This window comes from Melanaphis sacchari, unplaced genomic scaffold, assembly GCF_002803265.2.
Source record: "Melanaphis sacchari strain LSU unplaced genomic scaffold, SCAv2.0 Contig36_pilon_pilon, whole genome shotgun sequence".
NCBI lineage: Eukaryota > Metazoa > Arthropoda > Insecta > Hemiptera > Aphididae > Melanaphis > Melanaphis sacchari.
The window spans coordinates 4,230,856-4,244,037 of NW_020271232.1; the positions used below are offsets into that span (position 1 = coordinate 4,230,856).

At 23.8% G+C, this 13,182-nt stretch overlaps 1 protein-coding gene across 3 annotated transcripts in view; it reads left to right on the plus strand.

The window, feature by feature from the left end:
• Nucleotides 1–13,182, plus strand: part of LOC112596987 — a 174,647-nt gene that overhangs the window by 141,592 nt on the left and 19,873 nt on the right. For all 3 annotated transcript variants that reach the window (XM_025342878.1, XM_025342879.1, XM_025342880.1), the window contains one exon: nt 10,654–10,788. In XM_025342878.1, the coding sequence (XP_025198663.1) occupies nt 10,654–10,788 (135 nt within the window). The remainder of the gene's footprint in view (nt 1–10,653; nt 10,789–13,182) is intronic.

Genomic DNA, 13,182 nt, shown 5'->3' on the forward strand with positions numbered 1-13,182 from the left:
CGCAATAGCGTACCGGCGCGGCGGTGCGGGTCGTGTTGTAGTCGTTTATAAAACGGCGTCGTCCCACACACCTCGCTCGATCTATGCGGTCGGCGAGGCGTTGATAACAGCATTGTACCGTGTCGTAGACGTATTATTGTGATGGGCCAAGGAATGGTTGCTGTAGATACCGCGTTAAAGTACATTGTATGCGTTTATCCTGTTGCAATATATGCGTAAGTAGTCCAATATTATCGGTAGCGGTTTTTTCTCTGTGTTAGTATGTTTGTTCGGTTTGTGCAATAACAGCCGTCATTAAGTGTGCGTATCAGAAAGACGTTACATGGCACCTCTAAAGAAAAAATGTAAAATTTCGTTTTCTTCGTTATTTATTTTTTTAAACTAGTATAATACCATGTGTTACGTTACGTATGGGTTTGTACGATGTTGAAGATGATTTAACTTCACAAATCATAAAACTCAACTGTTTGAATGCACCCATCTGGTGACGTATTTTCGGTGTTATTTTGAGGGATATCCGAAATAATATACCTTATTGGCCTTGTGAAATTCGAATAATTTTTAGTTATTTCAAATAAATTGTAAACTTAGCTTAAAAATATACCTCGAATCGTGTCGTTGTATCTAATGAAAATAATTTCACTTTTTGCAGTTTAGATATTATTAGTATTTTGGGAATGGTTAAAAAACTAATATATTTGGCTATTTTTTTTTTTTTAAGTTGAGATGTCTAGACATGAAAGATGAACCCGTTCTTAATACTTCACATCACTTACCATTTATCAGCTATCATTAATTAAAACTATACATAATACATAAACATAACTAATTGTAACTAATTGCATCAGCTTCAAAAACTAGTAAATCATAAAATATAGAAATATCTATTAATAAAAAAAAAACAACTATTGGTTCTTATTTAAATTTTTTCGCTTATAAGTTCATCTCTTAAGTCACTTCCTTATATTTTGATAGATATGCGTTCTTGGTTGTCATATGTTTTATTCGACAAAAACGTACTACAAAAAACTTACTCCAAACATTTGGACTTTTTAGAGATATCAAATACCCGAAAAAATGTCGTTATCGCCTTAGCAGGTACATTGCATCTGTGCAGTGTGTATATAATAATATTTGGCTTACGTCTGAATTTGAAAGAAACGCCAAAATGCAATATAAACGGTTGTGTACACACAGAGGGGAATTGGTTAATCTAATTTATTCGTTGGTTATGCTACAAAATATTCCCTCCCATATTTACATCATCGCTCCCGATATAATATTAATATTCTATTTAACAACTGAGTTGGCGATTATGAGCATCTAATGATGCACAAACTTCATTGTTTAAATTTAATATTTACAGTTGTTACATTTTAACAACTATAGAACTTATTTTGTTTTGAGCTTCAAATAAATATATCGCAAAATCAAGAACATCAAACACAACGATAATAACTTTGTACTGTTTTTTTTTCATTTTATTTTTACAAAATATGTTATGATGAAAGATTAAAAAAGTTTTGACACAATGGATAAGTTTGAACACCCAAAAAAAAAAAAAAAAAAAACTACACACTAAATAAAAAATATATATATATCTATTTAGTATTATAATATACGTTAGCATATTATATTATTATTTAGAAAATAATTCAAGAATACTAAAAATAAATATTCCGTAGAGTAATTAAATTAACCAAAGATAATGATTACATATATCTAGGATTTTTATAATATTCACTTAGCACGTATAATAAAATTAATTAAGTTATACATTTTAACATACTATATGCTAGAATTTAAATAAGATAAAATTAATGGTTACTTGAAATTTTCTACTATTTTACAAGGATTTTATGTAATAATTGAATATATTTAATTTATCAAAATAACGATTTAAAGTAACGATTGTAATAAAATTCAAGTATTCTTTTTAACGAATTATAAATTTATTATTTTTAACATAGATAAATGTTATTATGTAATCTACTTAATATTTAATAGCTTCATTTTCTAATAAATTATGATAAATTTTAATTTTTCTTAAATACGTAAATATATTTTTTTAAGTAGTTTGATATGGTAAAAGTTTTTATTATTATTATTATTATTATTATTATTATTATTTATCATATTTTAGTGGTCAGTTTTTCCATATAACCATCACATCTAGTTTTAATACGATATTTATTGTATGAAACTATTTTATATTTCAAATATATTATTTATATAGTAGTATTAACAGAAAATCAAATTAAGACAAATATATTGTCAAGCAATCAAACGTAATTATTAACATTATTTTTTGACTATTTAGGTTAATTTTGTTATCAAACAATTGTAAAATGTGTAGAAAATATTTTATATATTGGTATAAAATTTAAGATATTTGAAAAATATAAATAAAAGTATCAAAAACAAATTATATAATTTATTTTGTGCATAATCAAAATTAAAATAAATTGAGAAAATATTTTAATATTATAAGAGTATCAAAAATCAAAATGCAATATCTTATATCTGATAATGCTAAATCCATAAAATTGTTATTTATTTAATTTGTTAGAATGATATTATGAACAGAAAAACCGTTAGGAAAACGAGAATTCTATAAAATGTGTGTGTTATACTGGCAATAGGATTCAAAAATTCTATTCGTGTTTAAATAAAAACAAGTGTTTTAAATGAAAAAGAAAGACAATTGTAAATTATGAGTTCGAGGTTCTGTAGTTTCTTAGTATTCAAGGAAGATAAGTTTAAAGTGATTTGAAATAAAGAGAATGGCCGGAAGTTGTGACCTAATGTAAGTCACAAAAAACCGACTACTTGGCGCCTAGTAAGATTAATTTTCCAGAACTGATAATGTATAATATAAGATTTGTAAGAAAAATAGTTTTGTGCCAAAAAAAGTATTAAATTCAGTGGTAGTGATAACTATTTGATTTGCTAATCGAACTAGATCATTTTTTTTTAATTGCGCGTAGAAAAATGTTTGCAAATAAATCGTATTAAATGAAAAATTTCTAGTAGAATTAGAACAACAGCAAGGTTTATGATTTTTTATTTTGAAATATCAGTATTACCGTCTATAAACATACTTGGTAAATTATTTCATTTTAACTGAGGATTGGGTCTAAGGAACCAATCAATTTCAATAATTAAGTTTTAAAAACCGTCGATGACGTGTTTATTACTTAATTACTAGAAATATTTGAAATTAAAGGAATCAAATTGTTGGTGTGTTTTAGCCATTTCGAGTTATTTTAAATCAATATTTTCAACGATTAAAGTAAAAAATAAAGATTATTAATTCGATGAACTTTTGAATATAATAACAATTATTTATAGAAAATATAATATAATATACGGGTTATGAATTAATATAACAAACTTGTTATTAAATAAATAAATATTTACTTTTATACAATGAATATAATATATAATTCTATTAATTTGTTAATTGTAATGATAGTCACTTAAGTTTTTTCTTTTAAAAAACATATTAATGTATCTATTCTATTATTCTGTATCAAATTACATGGTTTAAACTACGGTTTTTTGTAAAAAATGATTATGACATAAACCTTAAATTACAAAAATAAAAAACAACTAATAAACGTTAAAATAAAATTTTAATATCTATAGTATCTACTAAAATTGTAACATTCTGAACATTAATCACATTAAATACTTCTAAATTATATCACGATATAAAACGAAACGTATAAACGAGTTAAGTGCTTTATTTACATTACAAAGTGAGTACGTCAATATTATTTTTATTTTTCAATAACCTAGGAAGATTTTTTTTTTTTAAATTTAAGTTGAACGATGACAGCGTCACAATGAACATCCTTCTACAGAAGGTAGAATACTAAAATCCGAGTTTTAATCAATTCTAGTAATAAAGACAACATTATATCAAAATAATTTCATACAAAACTATAAGCGATCAAAAGCATTTTTAACATTTAACATGAATAACGATATTAGACTACAGTGACTACATGTCATCATAAAACGATTAAACTAACTCGACTACAATCTTTAAAAAAAAGTCTATGTCTATACATTTTATTGTATTTAAATTGTTTTATTACCACGTGTTTCAATGAAATGTCATGTTTCTGAGTATTTAGTTTAACTATTTTAAACTAGATATAACCACTTTCATGATATTATTAGTCATAAAAGTATGAAGAATAAAAATTTATAACATTAAATTTTATTACAATCATATTTTTAATAATAAAATTATTCTAATATTTTAATTTATAAGTTTGTGCTTTTAAAAAATTATTATATTACGCTGAAAAAAAATGTTTTAGTTAGAAAACAAAATGTAATTCTAACTTTTAAACACTGTTTTTTTTTTTTTTTTTGAACAAATTTATCTCATCACTGACCAAACATCAATAAATATACAATTTAATTCATTACTTATCTATGGTAAAAACAAAAATACTTCTGCATTTCTAGACTATAAATTATTTTTCTAAAATAATTGTGCTAAAATTAAAATTGAAAAAAATGTATACTAAACATAGTAATATTATTTAATACATTATATATTTTATACATTAATAAATTAAACACCAATTTTTACTTTCAGATCAGTTTATTGAATTTGTTTATATTACAACAACTTATTTATGATTTCAGAATTTCAGAAATTCTTTTGTTAAATGATTTAATTAACAGATTGAATTACTTTTTTATTGACTCACATTTGAAAACATGTAATCATGTATATTCATTTTTAGTATTAAATATTTCATACTAAATTATATTCTAAAAAAGCGATACAATTTATTGAATAATTTAATTTTGAATAATATTAAGATTTTATATCCATAAACTTATATATTTACAACTCATAGTCATAAATTTAACTATAAATGTATCTTTAAGTGTATTACAATCAATACAACTATAGACCATAAAGTGATCATTATAAAAAAAAATAAAAGAAATGCTTTAAATTATTTTTTATGAATTTAAAATAGTTTAAACTTAAAATAAGTTAATTTAAAACTGATCTATTTGGTATTATACAATATTATTAATATCTATTATAGTTCTTACAATGTAGTTTGATGAGTATTCCAGTCGTTGTTATTTCAACTTATATAATATTTAAGTTATATACAGTGAAACTTCTATAGAGTGTCTATACCGGACACTCTTAGTCGCCGTAGTTTTGCCCGTTACTTAGAAGTGACCGCTATTCAGAGGAGTGAGGGTTAAATTCTTGAAAATAACTCGGAGAAATTAATAATTACACATGTACAACATTTATTATTCATGTATACATATAATATTTATAACAATGATATTACTAGCCATTGCAAAAAGTTTACGAAATACGTTAAGGTACATCAACACGTTCGAATACGATGGAATCATAAACACAACTAAATATATGAGTAGGATATAAGTGATATAACTTCATAGAATATAATCAAGAAAAATGTTTTTATTGACACGATAATGGACAGGTAAGATAAACTATAATTGTATAATAATATGTTATACATATAGTAATAAGATTAGATTAAATTGAAATTCCACAATTATTCTATATTTACGATAAAAATTTTCAATTAAATTGCTATAAAAGTGTCCGGTATTTAGGGATTTTCCTATTTGAAAGTAGTGAAAATGTTCCCGTACCAATAAAAATTTCCGTTATTCGAAAGTGTCCGTTAAGGGAGATTTCACGGTATAATTCAACTACATCACTAACCTTATATTTTTAGTGTAATAATGTTCCACTTTTTATTTCAAGTTAACCTAATTTATTTTAAATTATCATACCTAATGATTTGTTAAAATAAATTGATTTCACGTAATTTTAAAAGATTAGTTTAATCAAGTCCAATCATTTGAGTCAATGAAATACTAATTTAAAATACCTATTATAATTTATGTTGATTATTTATCACGAAAAAAAAATAAAGAAATATAAGAAATTGAGTTTTCAAGTTGAAATAATTTTTTTTAACCTTCAAAGTTTTTAAGATCATCACAGGTAATTAGAGCGCTCGTGTAAAATAAGCTTTCCAATTAGAATCATATTTTTTTATCTATAAGTTTTTTTATAATTACAATAATCATTGATATTGTTTGTGTTTTATTATTTATTATTTTGCGCCTTAAATTAATACATTTTTTTTTTCATGAAAAACTATGTAACCAATTCACTACGTTATTAAGATAAAAATAGACAACTATTTACTTAAAATATGCCGAAAACACATTTTGTAATATTAACAAATTTTATTTTAATAATTGAATGACGTTGTGCTATTTTGATAAGTGAATATAATATATAACAACTGTATTTATCTGTATGACATAGTATAGCAGTAAATAGGAATGAGTACTTCATCAAAAAAACATTTAATTAACCCAAAAACTTAATTTATATTATTACAACCTAACTGTTTTACACATTAAAAACATAATTCACCTAACTTTTGTCATGGGACCTCTATTGTTTATGTTTATAATTACAAGTTTATCTTAGTTCTATCGAATTTCAAAACTGTTAAACGCAACATCTACTATACTGTACTCCACCTTTTACATTTATGTATGTACCTGTAAACCCATATGGTCATAATAATAAACATAATAATAGACATCACGTAACAACCTTAATTAGTACCATTGAAACGTGCAAATGTATATTTAACTAGTGAACATGGATGTGTGTATGTGTGTGTGTGTGTGTAATAAAACAGATAAAACAAAGGTTTGTGTTTAAATCACGTGTTTAAATTAATTTGAATGACAGGTACATCAATGAGTTCCTCACACACATTGGCTGCAGTATAAGTTGTAACTCGTAAAATAAACTACGGTAACATACGTTATATTCGCTCGTCAAAAATATCTTTCGGTAAAAATATATACTTCAGTATTTTTAGTGACTATTTATCCGAGGCAATGGCTTACACGCCTTTTTGATTTCGTAACGCTAGGACGTATTGTGAATATTTATATGTATTCATATAGTATATAATATTTATATATATATATATATATATAGATAGATAGATATAGATGTATATACATATTATGTATTTTATAGCCAGAGGGTGGAAGCAAAATCCCATGAAAACTTAATTACCTCCGTATTTTTAATTTATATTTTGCGCCTGTCGATTTGGTAAATGAAAATCTGCAAGCGCCGTCGGTGATGCTGTTTTGTTTATCCAAACAGCGGATAGAAACAAACAGCGAGAACGGTATATAACTTTCAAGCTATGAATTATTTATCGAAATGAACGTGGAGGCGAATGACAGGGTTGAGGTGAAAAACGTCTTAAATTAAAAAAAATTAAATAAATCATATTTTTTTTTTATTTTAAACCGATGGCATTACTTATTTATAAAGCTTGAACACTTTAGCACCGAGATAAATATACTTAATTTTAAAACGAATAAATGTAAATAGATCAAGCAATCATCTCTAATATAATATACAATTTGAGAGCTATGGATGTAAATTAATTTTTCAATCTATCACACAATTATTATTGAAATGAGTATATTCATTAATACATAATCCGAATCACTGGGAAATTATCGTACATGCTTAAGTTTAGAAATAATTTATCGGCTTGCAACACTAATGCTATAATACAATATAATAAAACACCAATACAATTATTTATAATAATTTATAGCGATTATTATTAGTTGAAACACATTATTCAAAATCGCAATAAATAAACGTTATATACTACAATACGGTTACGTATTATTCAATTCTCTAGAGAAATGCTGTATTCATTTTATTTCTAAAAGATTTATTCAAACAATCCTTAAATTTCACCTTAAATTATCAGAATTATAATACTATACAAACGTTAACGACTTAATAATATTTAGATTGCATGTGTACTTTTTAATTTAAATACGTAATGATAGCAATTTATTGTTAGGACTAAGATAGAAATGTTATAACTAAAAGGTCTTTCCTAAAAAAAATATCCAATAGAATTAATAGAAAAAACCATTTTTATCGCATTATTTTTAATCATATTGATTTTAATAGTATTATTGTTCTATGTGCATCATTCATTTAAACAAAATATAAAAATCTATACGTACTACAAAAATTAAAAATAATGATAATTATTAAATTTACAATTCAAGAGTACTATTTTTCCTATGCTTATTAGCATTTCTATTACATACTTCCGGAAATATTATTATAACCCTTAAAAAATTGAATAATGTGGTCGATATACATACTCCCAAGCCTATAGAACCAAGTGTCATACCCACATCCCATTATCCTTTGGTAAGTAGGAACGATATTATATTTTTTCACGTACCATAACTGGAAAATCGTACCTCTTGGATTAATAAAATGCTAAAAATAGGATCTTCCTGTATCATTGATCGTAATGTGGATAATTAATATTTAATATATGCATTATAAACAGTACAAGGAAGGCAGATTTAATTCTCAAAAATAATTCGTCTTAATTATATTCGTATTTAAGTTATCGGTATACTGTGAATTCAGATTAAAGCCAATTGCCCAAACATTAACTCTCGCTTTGAATATTTCAAAATTTCCTGATGACTGATTCATGTGTTATTTTGGCGTTATTGCATAATTTTTTCAAACAATTATATTATGTATAATAGCACATTATATTGTTATAAATATCAATTTCATAAGTAAACTAATTTTAATAATAAAAAAAACTATTTATATTCATACGGCTTATTTATATAGTTGAATTATTGTGGTTCGTTAAATATGTATACAATCAGACATGGTGACTATTATAACGTTGTGTATATAATACTTTATAAGTACAAGTGTAACGCGTGTCCTTTCTATTTTACCATAGAACACAGCACGTGCAATCAAAATCCAGTGCAATCTCGTAACAGCCTTTTTAACCCTCTTTTTGGCTTTTGTGTTCCCCTATAAACACACAACAACGACGGCAGTTGTGCCAAAGTGGTTAGGTATATGATTATGTGACACAAATATCGAGTGTGTTTGTGATGATAAAAAAAAAAAAGCAAAACATATGAAATAAAAAACGGCGAATGAATGAAAAACTCGGACAGAGAATTCCGTTGACAATTGAAAATATTAAAAATAAAAAACAAGTAGATGTTATGTAATATATTTCCCTTTCTATTTTGTCGTGTTTGGAGATAAAATGACCGACAGTTAAACGTGTATAGATACAGCCCGTTGCGCCTTAACGGGTGAAAGTGACAACCCCATTAAACTGTCAACGCACTCTGAATAGATATTGATAAGGATTTGAAAACGTTTATCGGTTGATAATCCTCGAAAGAGCACAACTTTTTTAATATAATTTCAAGTAATCAATTATTTTCATCGTGTCACACAGTACGGTTTTTGTATATGTATTCATCTTCATTATATTATAATTATTGTAAATAATATTTTAAATTTATAATATTATAATGTATATACAGGCATTCTAGTAAGAGAATATTATTTTATTATTAATGAATTAAAAAAAAAAAAAACTTTACAAATAGTCTTAAATTATTTGGAACTTAAATAAAGTTACTTAGAAGTGTATTAAAATATTTGTTTTATGAATCGGTTATCTTTAACTTATATAATTATAATTTAAAAATGTTCTAAAAATTATAAGTGCTTCTCATTATTGAAATTAATTTTTCTTTAATATTTTTTAAAATAAGTTTTAAAAGTTGTTATAAATAAATCATTAATTTTTTTTATTTTTCTATTTTAACTATCTATATAATAGCATAATGGATAACTAATATACGTCTTGACAGTCTTTAAAATTGAAAAAAATAATAAAATACATTGTTATTATTAAGTTTAAACATTTTTCTCCAAGTTATGATTATAATGTAGAAAACATTTTTAAAATGGACATATAAAAATGTTCATGATAAAAATCTAGTACCTATAACTATTTTTTTTTATTAAACATATTTCTTCTGTGAAGAAAAGTTTTAAATTTATTTATCATACAAGTAAATGTGACAAAAAAGGTTTAAAAAATAATAAGTTGTTATTTAATAATTTAGTTTAATTGCTTACTATATATTATATTAAATTCAATTTATAAAGTAAAAAAATAGTATTTTTAATTTTATTGTCTAGTCATTATTAATTAATAATTTAACTTTATCAAACAATATTATTTCAATTCATAACAAATTAAAAATATTTTCAATATTAATTATTGTATGATTGGTCGCTTATAGAAGTTTAAATGAATCGCATTCTTATAGTCCCATAAAATTTGATAATTTTACCACATTTAAAAATGTAATCAAATAAAATATACAAATTGTGATATTTTTAAAATTATACCTTTTATTTTATGTTAAATACCTATAAAATAATAAAAATATTTTTTTAGGATTGAATTATACATTTGTTAAATATAAGACCCAATAAAACGTTGATATAATAAATAAAAATTAAAACCATTTCATTTGAGAACAATGTCAATGATGATCATTTTCATTCACTTCACCAGAAAAATGTTTAATTTGTTTTTAAATCAAAACAGAATGCACATTGTTCATGAAAACGCGTCATTATTATTTATAATAATTAAATTATATAAATACTTATTAAGTATATTATTTTTCTAGTTGCGTTTCGGGATACCTAGAATTGGTGGATTCCTTTGGACAAGGATCAGGACCCCGAATATGTGGCCAAAATGAACGGTTAGCACCGCCAGTCGTCATGTTTGCGGATAGAGAATCTGCAGTATTGAATTTCCGGTAAGGATTAAAAAAAAAAAAAAAATACTCAAACATAATGTTATAAAAACTATTGATATTAAACTTTAATAAGTTTTCGTAAGTAAGTAAAATGATATGCTATAAATATTTTATGGCTTAAAATATAGTGAATAAATATAATATAGATACGAACTGAGTGAAAAAGATATATAAGTTATTGGAAGTGCGATAAATGAAGGGGCAAATAGTTGAACTGTCTTTAGTGGATTTCTTCTTTGCGTATGTTTATGACTGCGTGAAAAAGATGATAGGTATATAATTCAATGTCAATCAGGAAGACTATAACAGAAAAAATAGTTATTATTTAAATTTTCTCTTTGTGAAATAGACACATTCAATATCATCTAGAGAGGAAATAATGCTTTTTACCATAAAGTTCAATTTTTTTTATTGTTATTTTTTTCAAAATTTTTTTAAAAATATATTTGATTTTATTATGAAAAATTACAATCTATACTAAGTACAATAAGTAATATAAATATTTTAAAATAGTTTACAAGTTATTATTTACATGAAGGAGAAATCACACATTTGTGACACCCCTGGTTTTATTTTCTTTCAAAATTTAAAATTATATATTATACTGTTAAAATAGTTATTAATAGTTACCCATGGTTAAATAATATTTTATTATATTCTTATTCGATAGATGTTTTTTGATATAATTGAGTAGATAAAAAAAGCATTTTAAATTTACTAAGAATTAAATAGACGTTGTTTTTTGAAAAAAAAAAAAATGTTTTATCCTAGTATAATTGTTAATAAAACAATTTTATTAATTTCATGAAAAAAAAAAAAACCACGAAATAATATTTTATTAAACCATATTCAAATTAAAATAAGAATTCCTCAAAACATTTGATAATTACAACAAAAATATAAATATTAAAAATGTATAAAGAGCTATATTTTGTTCACTCGTTAAGAATATTTGTATTCATTCTCATTTCAACTCATCCCCTTTAGATAGCTACAGCTAAAATAAACACAATACTTCTTCCGCCTCATTTCCTTTTGCTTGACTGAATCTTTATACTGTTTAATGTTCATTCACAAAATAACATTATCTGTTATAAAAAAAAAAGTAATGGAAAAGAAGTAAAAAAAAAAGATTAATTTAAAAACGACAGTAATGAACTAATATAATTACACAAGTCATTATGTTTAAAAACCATTTGTAAATTAAAACAAAACAGATTATTAAAATAACAATATGATCTACCAGAAAAAAAAATATTTTACTATAAATAAATAGTGGTATGCAAAAGCTGCTTTGAAAAATCGTATGTTATAGTAGTAAAACATTTAAAACTATGTGAGAATAATAAATATTATTTTTTTTATATATTTTCATTACTCATAGTGCTTTCTAATATCAACAAAAGAATAAAAAAGTATAAAAAGTATAATAGGAACTTAAAAAAAAAAAAATTAAAACTTAATCAATGTATTCTTTTACACATAAATCATAGTTAATGAATTAAGGAAAAAAATAGTTCTATTATAAAATTTGAATTACTTGTTTCTATCTCTTGGCAAAATGTTTTCACTGGAGATCTCTTCAATCCGTTATTCCTATTCGAACATGATTGTATCAATTATTACTTAAGCTTACGTATTATTCCAATTGTAATTGATTGTTTAATAAGAATAATTTTCTAAAAAAAATATATATATTTAGTTTTGATATTATTCGTATTGAAAGATTTCAACTAGAGTGTAAAATCAACTGACATAATGGAAATTTGTAATTTTGATTTTTCTTTATTTTCTTTTTAAATATGTACGTGTAAACGACCATCATAATAATCCATTGCATTCAAATACACAGTACTCATGCAATGTAAAGTGTTATTGTTATTATTAACAATAATATAAAATATAACTTATCATGATAAAACAGTTCTTGAAAGTTAAGTGGAAAATTTTATAGTCTTATATTTTTAATTTTTGATACAAAATATGTACATTTTGAACATTATTTATATATATATATATAGGTATTTACATTTATTGTCAATATTTAAATTATATCTATATGCCAAATTAACAATTTATTTGTAAATTAAAATTGAAAAATTTAGATTTATTATAAAACATAGATACACTTAACTATATATGTTTTAGTTAATTTTATAAATATATTTTATTAAATTATGTTTCATTCTACGACAAGAGGCCTTGATGCCGTAATTATTAACGCTGGAAATTTTCTTTCAACTTCGTTGTATTAAAAACGATATTATTATCTTTATTAACGAAACCATAAATTTAGACGTGCGCTGAAGAAACTTTTGAAAGTTTTCCCTACACAACCTGCCTACAAGGCTGTGCCGCTTATTGTTTCACCACCATGTTATTAATAACATCATG